The sequence below is a fragment of the Nilaparvata lugens genome, chromosome X, assembly GCF_014356525.2.
Source record: "Nilaparvata lugens isolate BPH chromosome X, ASM1435652v1, whole genome shotgun sequence".
In the NCBI taxonomy this organism is placed as follows: domain Eukaryota; kingdom Metazoa; phylum Arthropoda; class Insecta; order Hemiptera; family Delphacidae; genus Nilaparvata; species Nilaparvata lugens.
This window is the reverse complement of record NC_052518.1, coordinates 30,296,277-30,310,658: the sequence shown is the minus strand read 5'-3', so window position 1 is coordinate 30,310,658 and position 14,382 is coordinate 30,296,277. Positions and strand designations below refer to the sequence as shown.

Here is a 14,382-nt window from a genome sequence, read left to right as displayed (position 1 = left end):
TTCACAATCCATTTCTAAGTAGAGCTCATAAGTATCGTAATCTTGCCATACAATTACCATACAATAATTGAAGTTTATTTCATTCAACTTCAGTGATGCCATTCAAACTGCTGCTGAATGACAGTGACAATTCAAACTGTTAGCGGGGGGGGGGGGCAAAAACCAAGTGGTATTGGGTGGGGAGGAATACCCCCAAAGGATAGAGGGACCTGGGTTTTTCCCCATAAATGTTACATTCGAAGATGTTATTATATGCTTCATTTTTTCCAATTTTATACAGATGTGGTTGAAGTATCAATACAAAAATATACATTATTAGTTATCAAATTCAATCATGAAATATTTATTAGAAATATGGGTCTACAGAGAGGCCCTAAAGTAGGAATACACTGGAACAGATTCCTTAAAAATCATGGAAAAAGATAAATTTTTCTTTTACAATGACAATTTCAACAATTTCATTGGGGATCATATTCTAATTGGAAAATAACTTTCAGTTAGAAAGCTAAAGATACATCAAGCTGTTCCCATAATTCTCAACAACTCTTTACATACATTTTTGATTGTCTGATTGTGCCCTTTCTTTTTCTTTCACTGTGACATCTTGCAACTTGTTAATTCTCACATTGAAATTTATTCAATATAACTCACTTATTGTGCTCTGATCAATAAGTGTACCCATTCTGTATTCAAACTATACCACAGAGAAAAAGATATTATTTATTTCTCTGTACCCGTATCCATACTTTCAAGGCAATTTTGCTACATTGTTGATACTGTAGAATAAGTTGTACTACTGCTGATCGAGAGAGTTTGCCATTGTCAGTTGAAAACGAGACTGATGTGTTGAGTCACCAAGTTTGTTGACGTCATGTTTTTGAAGTTATTGCATGATTCGAGAAAATAGGTGCAGATAGCAGCCGAGTGACAGCAACGTAACGCAAATTTGAATTTGAAACATAATGATTGCGGTAATATTAATCAGGTAAATGCTAAAGTGTCAGTTTTAATATACCTGGGTAATTGAATTATAACAATTCATTTACTTCTAAATTTCCATCTCTATGCCTTTGTACTTTCAACTCTGTTTCTTTGATATTGTTATCTTCATAGACGTGAAGTAGATAGATAAGGGTGGGTGTCTTCCATAAGTAAAATGAAATGTCTATTTCCAACTTCTGTAGTTGAATACTTGTAGCTAGTAGTTCTGTGAGCAGTAGAGCTCGTACAGTATTTATAAACAGATCTCATTGTCAATATGTCACCCCAATTAGCCCTTCGGACATCGGAAAAAAGAAACCGGTACCGTGACGAGAAATCGGTAAGTGTTGAAACGGCCAATGACTGATTGGCGTGTATTGACGATGACAATATTACATGTTATAAATAAAACCGAGAGCAGTGCCAAGCTGTAAGCATCAAAAGCTAATTTACAAACATGCCAACATACATATACAGACAAAAGCAAATCCCGTCGTTGAAACGTAGAAAAATCAATCATCAAAATATTATCATGAAAAAATAACATTTTCCCGCTATTTTGGGAAACGATAACTGTATATCTACCAGTATTGAAAATGGCATTCAAAATGAAAAACTATACTGAAAAATTTTTTTTACATTCAAAATTCACAATGTTCGAGTAATTAACCCTCCAGTACGCCTAGACTACATTCAACACAGTAGAACCTCTATAATTTGTAGCTTACGGGACCAAGCATTTAATACGAATTTTGGAGGGTGACGAATTATATATCAAGCTCTGCAATATCGAGGCTGATAAAATAAAATACGAAAAAATATATCATGGATACTGATCCCATAATTACCCATAATTAATTTATAATATAGCCTCTATGAATGGATATTAGAAGATATTGTTAAATATTAATTTGACATACTTGTAAAAGATTTCAGAGATCAATACAACTGTTCATGAGCGAGTTCTTCAACCAAGGGTGTCTCTAGTTATATTATTATATGTGAATCCATAGAACTTTAAAGTTCACTCCGTATGGGTAAATAATTCACAATCAGAATTCAAAATCCCTAAACTGAAAATACCAATTACTATAACGTTAAAGGTATTGCTATCACAAGTTGTATTATCTAATACATGTAGGCTATGTTGAAAACAAACAATAGACAGGCAGACAGACATTAACGAGAGCGAGTTGATGTAAAATTTGTATATTAATCAGCTGAATCCGGGGCATTAAGGCCAGTATAATTATGTGATACTTCTTAAATAGCATTAGCTGTTATGAATAAATGGGTAAATTGTGGTAATTGCATGCAATTAATATTCCAGCTTACTAATGATAAATCACAACACCCTTTTTTCCAATTCACTTCATCAGTTGATGTGATTTTCGGTCTCCTAATCACTGGAGTTATTAGTTACTGTAGCATATTAGTGTATTTATCTTTATGGGAATACTAATTACAGTGTTTTTGATGGCAAAACTACGAATTATAAAGAAGTTTCAGTGTACTCACTAATCTTGACAATTGAACTATTAAGTGAAGTTATTTTTGTTTTGTGTCAAGAAATTTACTAATAGTTCTATCATTTAAGCTCCAAATAACTGCAGAAAAGAGAGACAACTGCACAAAATAGGAATGATATGTAACGAATTAAACAGTTACAAGATAAGTCATCGCCTGATATTACTACGAAGAGGGATAGAAAAGAGTGATAGTTTTCAGAAATAAATTATCAATGGTCGTGTTAAGAATAGCCTACATGTGGGGGACTCATTAGAACAATAACCATTGTTTGAAAACCAGATAGCTCTGCGTAGTACAGTCCATCCAAGAAGTATAACCTGACCGTCTTGTTTTGGAAGTGTCAGAGATTCGATGTGTCTGACTTTGTCGTTTCTGTACAGATGTAAAAGTGTCCGGTTTTGGCACCTTACGCACACGCCAATTCAAGACTCTTTCAAAACAGTCTTTCCCTGTCGCTGGCGTACGGTGTCGATGGATGAGATAGTCGCTGTCCACTCCTGTCAGGTTCTGGGGGTGTCAGAGGACTAAGGTGGCGCATACCCCCTATTCTAGCTCCAGCTCAAGGCAACTGTTTCAGCGCAGACATATCTAGGCTCAGCTACTATCTACGCTTTATAGCATCCAGTATTTTTTAATACTATTACTTATAGTGATTCTTAATACTACTCTCATCCAGAATTTCCATAAAGGTAAGATTCTTTATGAATAATAATTCTTGTAGTCTAGTGTAAACCAGAAATTTTCATTTGCCAGATTTGCATGTAACTGAAATAAAATTTGTACTTTTTAGTAATATAGGCTAGTAATTTTTTCATGAATTAATCAGTAAATAACCTCTGGTTCTATTTTGAAAAAAAAAACATATTTTGCTACTTATTAGAATATTTCCATTTCATGTACTAAAAACTATTGATTAACCATTAAATAGTAAATTAGATTACATATTCTTATCGTATTATATATATATATTCAGCAATAATACTTTTTGAATAATCAAGTAAATAATTGATGCTGAATCATGCTAGAACCGAATTTAACGAAAATGTTCTTTGCTGATGAATGTTTCATGAGATGGTAATTCTAAAGCTGCATACACATATTCGCGCTTCCAACCTGCATCGAGCACGCTCCTCCCTCATACCGCCCTCGTACAGCCCTCGTACCGCCCTCGTACCACCATTGAACACAGTCGCTCCGCCCACGCACCCATCATGAACTTTACGGAAGATGTTAGATCTTCTCGCATTCCCCGGTCGATCATCAATCGCTCTGCTGGAGTGATGTTTGGTTGCGGAGAAGAGCGAAAGTCTGTACGCACCTTTATAATGTGATCACTATGATTACCGACGAATGCAACTTTCTGACGAATGCACAATTCTCGTGCAACAGCTTAATATGAATAAAAGAAAATGGATTCCCAGACTTAACACTGAAGAAGGAATGGCAACCAAAAGATGGCACATAGTGGAGGAAGTAACTGCATTCTACAAAGACCTTTATAAAGTAACAGAACAAGATGAAAGATGGGTAGCAGTCAATGATCGGCCTATCGAATTTCACGAACCAGACATTCTAGAGGTAGAAGTAGTAAATGTAATTGGAAATCTGAAAAAAGAAAAAGCTCCAGGAACTGATGGTATCACAAATGAAATACTGAAAATAGCATTAGACAAACTAGTGAAACCACTTACACTACTATTCAATAAAATTTTGAGAAATAAAGTGATTCCTAAGGACTGGAAAACCAGCATGGTGATAATCTTGTTCAAGAAAGGATCCCGATTAGACGTAAGAAACTACAGACCAATAGCTCTCTCATCCGTACTATACAAAGTTTTCACCTCAATTATAAAGAATAGAATCATGAGTAGAGTATACGAAAACCATCCAACTGAGCAGGCAGGATTTAGGCCCGGCTTCTCCACTATGGACCACTTACAGGCGGCTAATCAGCTGATTGAGAAGTGCTCAGAGTACAATAAACCTCTGTACTTGGGGTTTGTCGATTATCAGAAAGCATTTGACAGTCTCAGTCATCGCAAAATGTGGGAGGCGCTAGAAGAGTCTGGAATAAGTAGAGATCACATCAAGTTGATGAAGAGCCTCTATGGCGGCACAGAAATTTTTATCGAGTTGGAGAGAAGAGGAAGGAAGATCAAGGTAGAGAGAGGTGTTAAGCAGGGCTGTCCACTCTCCCCTCTTATCTTCAACTGCTGCCTGGAGTATATTTTTCGAAGGCTGGAGTGGGAGGACCAGGGGCTACGAGTCAACAGCTTCAAACTTACCAACCTGCAATTCGCTGACGATGTAATGCTAGTGGCAGAAACCGCCTCACAAATGAAATATATGTTGAACGAACTGATTTCCATCAGTGAGAGCATGGGCCTTCATTTTAATGCATCGAAGACAAAGATCATTACTAATGCCGAAAAAGAGTTAGTGGAGGTATCCTGCGGTGAAATTGAATATGTCGAAGAATATGAGTACTTGGGACAGAGACTCTCTTTCACAAATAGAGATGTTAGTGAAGTGAATGCTAGAATTAAGAAGGGGTGGGGAAAGTACTGGTCATTGAGGAATATATTTAAGGGCAACTTTTCCAATCAGCTGAAATCCAAAGTGATGACAATGTGCGTGTATCCGGCAATTCTCTATGGGTCGCAAACATGGGCGCTAACAGAAAGATTGGACCAGAAGCTGGAGACAACCCAAAGGAGAATGATGCGCAGCACACTTGGAATCAGACTTAGTCAACGAGTGAGAAATAGAGAGGTGTTGAGCAGGATGCAGATGAAGTACCTACAAAAGGAGGCCCACATCCTGAAATGGAATTGGGCAGGACATGTGGAAAGAATGTCGGACGACCGCTGGACCAAAATCTGCACGGAATGGATCCCAAGAGACCAGGTTACGAGAAGGGGACGACCACCTTACAGATGGCGGGACGAGCTGATTCAGCGGGTTGGCCATGCATGGCCTACTACAGCCAGAGACCGAAAGTGGTGGACCAGAATAGTGAGCAGATTGTGAAAAGACATTGAAATTTACAACATATTATTTCCGTGAACTGTACCAATATAGTTGAGAATAGTCAATCTCAAATTTTTTATTACCTCATACAGAGAGGCTTTTGTTCATTATGGATGTTAAATAAAGCTTTATAATTATTATTATTATTATTCTGCTGGTATGCTTCTTCACAACCAGATGGTTGGTCTTTAGAGTGCTTACGGATCCAAGTCAAGTAAGCGCACTTTACTATTGAGTTTGTTGACTGATGAATATAGTTCGTATTATACATGTAACAATAACATACAGTTGTAATTTGTTGACTATTGACAATATTAATGTATTATTGTAGTTCATATTAAACAAATATTAGTTGCAGTTGTTTGTCCCACTATTTTTCACTTAGTTGGTATGATGGTGTTGTGTAATAGTCACTAGTTTTCCTTACTGTTGTTTTCCGTGATGTTCAGGACCCTTCTTGTTATTGAACAGGTGTCTAAAACAACTGATTTCTGTAGTTGAGTGTACAGGTCAGGTGAAAGATTCAGTTGCTCTATGGATTTGTGAAGTGATTTTGGAATTACGGCTGTTGATGATATTACAATGGGAACTATGTAGACTCGCTCCTGATGCCACATCTGCTTTATTTCGTCACACAGAAGTTGATATTTTGCTATTTTCTCGGTTGTTTTCTTTTGGATGTTGCCGGTGTTGGGAATTGTGGCATCAATTAGGTAGGTGTGTTTCATTTCTTTGTCTATTACTGTTATGTCTGGTCTATTGTGTGGGACAGTTCTATCGGTGATTATATCTCTGTTCCAGTAGATTTTGACTTCACTGTTCTCAAGGACATTGCTCGGCTGGTATTTGTAGTAGGGGGTATGATTGTTGACCAGTTTGTACTTCAGTGCCAGCTCCTGATGTAGTATTTTACACACGTTGTCATGTCTCCTTGTGTAATCAGTTGGCGCTAGTACTGAACATCCACTTGTAATATGGTCTATTGTTTCTATTGTTCTATTGCAGAGTCTACATGTGTCGGTCTGAGTTGTTGGGTCCTTCAAAATATATTTTTTGTAATTCCTAGTGTTGATTATTTGGTCCTGTATAGCTGTCATGAATCCTTCTGTCTCAATGAAAATGTTACCTTTCGTGAGCCAGGTGTTTGATGCTTTTTGGTCGATGTGGGGTTGTAATAGGTGATTGATGTGCTTACCATGTAGGGTTTTCTGTTTCCAACTAGTTTTCTTTTTCTCTATTGTATTGTTGTTGATTTGCGGTTGTAAATCTGGATTGTTCAATTTTAATGGGGTGCCGGATGTTGGTAGGTGAGTTATTGCTGAATGGAGGGGTATTGATTGTGCTTTGGCATAGAAGTATTTTCGGAGGCTATCAATTTGTTCATTACACATATTCTTTATATCTATAACTCCTCTTCCTCCTTCGCTTCTAGGGAGTGTGAACCTTTCTGTGGCCGAATGGAGGTGGTGAGCACAAGATTTGTTGAAACTCGTTCTAGTTAGAGTGTTGAGGGCTTCTAGATCTGTCTCGGTCCAGTCTATTATTCCAAAAGAGTATGTTAGTATAGGGATGGCATAGGTGTTTACTGCTTTAACCTTATTTCTTGCTGATAGATGCGTGTTAAGAATAGTTTTTAGGCGTTTCATATATCTACTCTTCAGAGTCAATTTAATTTCGGTTTGTGTTGTGCCTATTCCTTAGTGATATCCCAGGTATTTGTAAGTGTCCCCTTCAGCCATATGTTCAATTTTCTCATTGCTGTTTGTTGTGTAGGGTAGCTCCGTGACCTGCCTTCCTTTTCTGATGCTGTTAATTTTGCATTTCTCTAATCCAAACTGCATACATATGTCATGGCTGAAGTTTTCTGTAGTTTTAAGAAGGTAATCCAGTTGCTGTCTGTTGGGTGCAAAGAGTTTGAGGTCGTCGACATAGAAGAGGTGGGAAAGGGTGTAAGTATTTTGCTGGTTTCCTTCCAATTTGTAGCCTTATTTCGTTTTGTTTAGCATATTGGAGAGAGGGTTTAGGGCTAAACAGAACTATAGGGGGCTTAATGAATCTCCTTGGAAAATTCCTCGTGTTATTCTGATTGGTTTCGTTTTATTTTTATTCATGCTAAGTATTGTCGTCCATTTTGCCATAACAGTTTTTAGAAACTTTAAAATTTGTGGGTTCACTCGGTACACCTGCAGTACATGTAGCAACCAGGAGTGCGGGATGCTGTCATAAGCTTTTTTATAGTCTATGTAGGCATATGATAAGTTCCTGTGTTTTCTTTTAGCATTTGAGGTGATTTCTGCATCAATTATTAACTGTTCCTTACATCCTTTCGAGTTACTACGGCATCCTTTTTGTTCTTCACACATGAGTGGTTCTGTATGAATTTTTAGTTTGGCAGTTATTATGGAAGTGAGCAATTTGTAGATGTTTGAAAGGCATGTGATTGGTCTGTAGTTGGCTGGATTTTTAGTATCATTGTCTTTGGGTATTAGGTATGTTATTCCTTGCATTATGTGGTCTGGTACACTTTCTGGGTTTTCTAAGAAGGAATTAAGAATTGTTAACAGTGGTTTGTGAATATGAGTGAATTTTTTCAGCCAGAAATTTTGGATTTTGTCGGGACCGGGTGCTTTCCAGTTATGAATCCTGTTGATAGCTATGTTGAAATCATCAACAGAGATTTCCATTTCTTCCATTAACTGAATATTCATGTGATCCTGTCTTTCTTGTTCGATCCACTCAGCTGTTTCATCATGTTGCACATTTTGTGACCATATGTTGGACCAGAACTCTTCAACCTTTTCGATGAGTGGTGTTTCAGAGTTGTTTTGATTTTGATTGTGCTCTAAGGATTTATAGAATTGTTTTTGGTTGTTGTTGAAAGCTTGATTTTGCTTATGTCTAAGGGTGCATTTCATATATCTCTTCAGTCGTTTTGATTTTGCTGCTAGTAACTGTTTTTTTGAGTCTAGGAGATCCCATATTTCAGATTCAGATAGGTGTTGGACAGTGAGCTTGTATTTTTTAATTTTCCTTTCTGTGAGGTTCCCTTTCAGATATTGGGTAATTTGACCTATCTCTGCCCTTAATTCTGATATCTTTCCCTCGAGTCTTCTTCTCCAGTTAGGAATAGTTTTGGTGTTTCTATTTTTCCCTACAGGTGGTTGTTTATTGCATAGCTGAGTGACTGTTGTTGCACCACTGTAAATAAGGAGAATTACTTCATCAATGTTGGGATTTTGTTCATTGTTAATTGCTTCTCTTATTAAATCATTCACTATTGCTATTGTGTGGGTGGCTTTTGGTATGTTCTGAAGTCGTGGGATGCGTTGTCGTTGGTGTGGGTCCATACCTTCATGCAACATGTACATTTCATTAAATTCACTTCTGACCTGTGCCTTGTATTCATCTAGATTATTGGATGGGCCACCAGAGGTGTTTTCTTCATCCTGCACAGTCTCTCTTGTCTGTAGTAGTTGTGCTTCAACAGCCGTTTGTTGTATCACATCGTCTTGTGTACTATTTAGGTTAGGTGTGGTTTCTGCAGTAGTCTGTTCAGTATTTAGGTTAGGTGTGGTATCTGCAGTTGTTTGTGTTTGGAGTGCTTGCTGTTTCAAATTTTCTCTCTCATTTATTGGGATACGGTTGTTTCTGTGGATGACTCTGATTTGATCTGCTAATCGCTGTTCACTAAGTGAGTGAAGTTCTGGGTACATATTCAAAAACTTATTTCTTAGAAGGGGTCTATACCCGGTCTTGTTGGTTTCATTATTTGTGACAATGTAGTAGCAAAGAAGAAGTTTTCTATTTATCTCATCAGTCCATTTCATTCTTTGCCTAGGTAAGCCTGCTCTGGTGGTTGCTGGTCTCAAGTCTAGCAAAACATCTGGAGCTGGTGTTTGAATATCCAAGTTATTACTATTTTCTATGTGAATAGGTGATCTATTCCCAAACTGCCCCTGATTTTGACGGTTTTCGATAAGATTCTGTCTTATTTCCATTTCAAATTTTCACTGTAGAGGTTGCATATATTTACTAACCTTGTTACAGGTGGGTTGTTGCTGTGTTTGGGCAAGGTAAACTAACCTCAAACATGTACTTGCTGCTGGTTACTCAAGTAAAACTATAAAAATGAAACTCTTACTTATAATATTATTTCACTTTATAACAATCTAAGGTTCACTTTGTTAATAAGATATTTATGAAATATTAACATTGAGTTACCAAATTTTTATAGAAATACGGAGCACCACATTAGACTTACTTGTTTGGGTAGCTCAGGGCTACCAACTGTTATTATTATTATTATTATTATTAGTATTATTATTATTATTATTATTATTATTATTATATTATTATTATTATTATTATTATTATTATTATTATTATTATTATTCTGCTGGTATGCTTCTTCACAACCAGATGGTTGGTCTTTAGAGTGCTTACGGATCCAAGTCAAGTAAGCGCACTTTACTATTGAGTTTGTTGACTGATGAATATAGTTCGTATTATACATGTAACAATAGCATACAGTTGTAATTTGTTGACTATTGACAATATTAATGTATTATTGAAGTTCATATTAAACAAATATTAGTCACAGTTGTTTGTCCCACTATTTTTCACTTAGTTGGTATGATGGTGTTGTGTAATAGTCACTAGTTTTCCTCACTGTTGTTTTCCGTGATGTTCAGGACCCTTCTTGTTATTGAACAGGTGTCTAAAACAACTGATTTCTGTAGTTGAGTGTACAGGTCAGGTGAAAGATTCAGTTGCTCTATGGATTTGTGAAGTGATTTTGGAATTACGGCTGTTGATGATATTACAATGGGAACTATGTAGACTCGCTCCTGATGCCACATCTGCTTTATTTCGTCACACAGGAGTTGATATTTTGCTATTTTCTCGGTTGTTTTCTTTTGGATGTTGCCGGTGTTGGGAATTGTGGCATCAATTAGGTAGGTGTGTTTCATTTCTTTGTCTATTACTGTTATGTCTGGTCTGTTGTGTGGGACAGTTCTATCGGTGATTATATCTCTGTTCCAGTAGATTTTGACTTCACTGTTCTCAAGGACATTGCTCGGCTGGTATTTGTAGTAGGGGGTATGATTGTTGACCAGTTTGTACTTCAGTGCCAGCTCCTGATGTAGTATTTTACACACGTTGTCATGTCTCCTTGAGTAATCAGTTGGCGCTAGTACTGAACATCCACTTGTAATATGGTCTATTGTTTCTGTTGTTCTATTGCAGAGTCTACATGTGTCGGTCTGAGTTGTTGGGTCCTTCAAAATATATTTTTTGTAATTCCTAGTGTTGATTATTTGGTCCTGTATAGCTGTCATGAATCCTTCTGTCTCAATGAAAATGTTACCTTTCGTGAGCCAGGTGTTTGATGCTTTTTGGTCGATGTGGGGTTGTAATAGGTGATTGATGTGCTTACCATGTAGGGTTTTCTGTTTCCAACTAGTTTTCTTTTTCTCTATTGTATTGTTGTTGATTTGCGGTTGTAAATCTGGATTGTTCAATTTCAATGGGGTGCCGGATGTTGGTAGGTGAGTTATTGCTGAATGGAGGGGTATTGATTGTGCTTTGGCATAGAAGTATTTTCGGAGGCTATCAATTTCTTCATTACACATATTCTTTATATCTATAACTCCTCTTCCTCCTTCGCTTCTAGGGAGTGTGAACCTTTCTGTGGCCGAATGGAGGTGGTGAGCACACGATTTGTTGAAACTCGTTCTAGTTAGAGTGTTGAGGGCTTCTAGATCTGTCTCGGTCCAGTCTATTATTCCAAAAGAGTATGTTAGTATAGGGATGGCATAGGTGTTTACTGCTTTAACCTTATTTCTTGCTGATAGATGCGTGTTAAGAATAGTTTTTAGGCGTTTCATATATCTACTCTTCAGAGTCAATTTAATTTCGGTTTGTGTTGTGCCTATTCCTTGGTGATATCACAGGTATTTGTAAGTGTCCCCTTCAGCCATATGTTCAATTTTCTCATTGCTGTTTGTTGTGTGGGGTAGCTCCGTGACCTGCCTTCCTTTTCTGATGCTGTTAATTTTGCATTTCTCTAATCCAAACTGCAAAATGATAAAAAGTGATAGGAGTGATAAGAAGTGGCTGCAGGTGATGTGGTGAAATGAAAATCGGTCTGTACTGAAATCGCAATTTGAGGTTAGAAAAGTGAGAATTGAATACCTGAATTGAATCCATTCACGTAATTTATTTTGATTGAATTGAATTTTATACAAGGAGGAACAATGAATTGCTCGGTTTGTGATAATGATTTACGGATTGATAACGACTACATTGTCTGCAGCAGATGTCAATCCGGTCTTCACTATGGCTGTTCTGGAGTCTCTAAAAATACTTGGAAAGCAAAAGGTAGTCAGAAAAAAGGAGAATGGGAATGTTCAAAATGCAGATCTAATAGGAGCAGATTAAATAGCGTCGAAGATGAACCTACAGAACCCACTTACATCGCGCTTAAATCCATGATGGAAAAACTGTTTGCAAAACAAGAAAGAGTGATCAATGAGAAAATGGATGAAATGATGACGATGATCAAGAATGTCGAAGAGAAAGTAGGAGAAATGAGGAAAGACATCGAAGTGATTCAAGGGGATTCGGCAGCGCTAAGAAAAGAGTTGGAAGACTTGAAAATAACAGTGGAGTGTGAGCGGCAGTATGCAAGATCGAGGAACATCATCATTTCAGGTATACCCTTCAAAAAAAATGAAGATCTAGCTCAGAGCATCACTACTTTACTGGGAAAAATGGAAATAGATATAAGAACGCAAGATATCTCAACTCACCGATTGCCATCAAAAAATGAAAACCATAGCCCTGCTATTCTGCAACTAAACTCGAGAGCGATCAGGGATAGAATCATCAAAGCAGCAAGGAAACGTAAGCCGGATACTGGATTAATTAACCCCGATCTTCCCAAGAAGGCAATATACTTCAACGATCACCTGACGCCCTATTTCAACACACTGATGATGAAGGTAAAGGAGATTAGTAAAAAGAAAAATTATAAATATGTTTGGATGAACGGTGACAGAATCATGGTCAGAAAGGATGAACTTTCCAAAGGTATTAGGATTATAAAGCTAGAAGATTTAGATAAAATGATTTAAATAACACTTAATGATCATTGGCCAAATAAATTATCTATTTTTTACAGTCAAATTATCAAGTAATCTAATAAGATTATTTTCACTAATATCTAGAAACAAAGAAATTTCTATACATTATTCTTAGTATTATTATCGTTCTGTGATTGTAGGATACTGTTATTATTATTTTTTTACAGCCTACATAAATATTAATTGCATATTATCTTGATAAATAGTCTATTGTTCTTATTTCAATTTAAAAACAGTAGAAATTGGTAAAATAGAAAAAATATAATATTGTAAGTAGATTTGGTAGATAAGATTATTCAATTAAATAACGATGATTTAAATAATGATGAGGATTTCAGAGTGTTTCAAAATTTAAGTCAATCTAGAGATTTTTTAAAAAAAAGAGAATCAATTAATGAAGTGAATATTGTTAGCATTAACATTAGATCATTGAGGAAGAATTGGGGTTTTTTGAGAGCAGAAAGTAATGATATAATTAATGAGATAGATGTTTTAGTTCTTAGCGAAATTAATATTAAAAATGAAGAAATCAATTTGTATGGAATTCCAGGATTTGTGAATTTAATGAAATGTAGGTCGGATGGAAGAGGGGGTGGTGGAATAGGAATTTTCTATAAACAATGGTATGAAGTAGAACAATATAATATAGAATTTGAATCGGCTGAACTGGTTGCTATGAAACTCTGTGGTAGAAGTAAGACTGTAATACTAATAGCAATATACAGACCTCCTAATCTAAATGTGAATCTTTTCAATGAGGAACTAGACAGTTTTTTATCATCTGAAATAATAAAAAATGAAAAAAACATCGTCATAGTGGGAGATATCAACATATGTTACCTAACAAACATGTACGGGGCAAACAATTATATAAATGTGTTATACTCTCATGGCCTATATAACAGTATCCAAAAACCAACAAGAGAAGAAATCTATAATAATACATTGGTATCAACTTGTCTGGATCACGTTAATTTAAAGGTAGACGAAAGTAGCTCCTATATTTCCTTTTTAATTGAAAGCAAGGTTGCAGATCACTATTGGACAGGAGTTAAATTACTGAAAAACCACACAGATGAAGATCAATGTTCTATAGAAGATGAACATAAAGATATTATATTAACAAGGAAGGTTAATGAATTGATTCGAGCTGAAAATTGGTGGCCAATATTAGATTTAAGAGAACCATCAGAGATTTATAACGAGCTAGTTAGGAGGTTCCATAGCATTTATGATAGGAGTATAATAAAGGTCAAGTTAAGAGCAAATAATATACATAATCCCTGGTTCAATGATAGTATAAAGCGAATGATAGAAAGAAAAAATGAGGTTTGGAAAATGGTTAAGAGAGACAAATATAATATAGATCTGAGAAATCAATTTAAAATTATTAGAAACAAGTTGACTGACTTGATTAGAAAGGAAAAAATGAATTATTATTTTAGGGCTTTCAATGATAACTCCAACAATACTAAGAAAATTTGGGAAATCATCAATCATTTTATAAATAAGAAGAATAGGCCGTCTCTAAAGGAATCAATTAAGTTAAATTTCAATATCAATGAAGATCATCAAATTATGAACCTAACAGAGAAATTTAAAAACAGCTTTAAAGAAAAAATAGAAGAAATTACAACAGAAATGAACGGGCAACACTTTGATATAATACCACATTTAAAAGAAGGTAACTATACAA

General features: G+C 36.0%; 2 protein-coding genes across 3 annotated transcripts in view; both read left to right on the top strand.

The window, feature by feature from the left end:
- Positions 1-2,738: 2,738 nt before the first annotated feature.
- The window catches only part of LOC120354954, a 48,150-nt gene continuing 36,506 nt past the window's right edge, over positions 2,739-14,382 (top strand). For both annotated transcript variants that reach the window (XM_039443144.1, XM_039443146.1), the window contains exon 1: positions 2,739-3,200. The gene's annotated coding sequence lies outside the window, so the exon portion shown is untranslated. The remainder of the gene's footprint in view (positions 3,201-14,382) is intronic.
- LOC111058230 lies at positions 12,036-12,677 on the top strand. The gene has a single exon (XM_022345733.2). It carries the CDS (start codon positions 12,036-12,038, stop codon positions 12,675-12,677), a length of 642 nt encoding a protein of 213 aa, XP_022201425.2.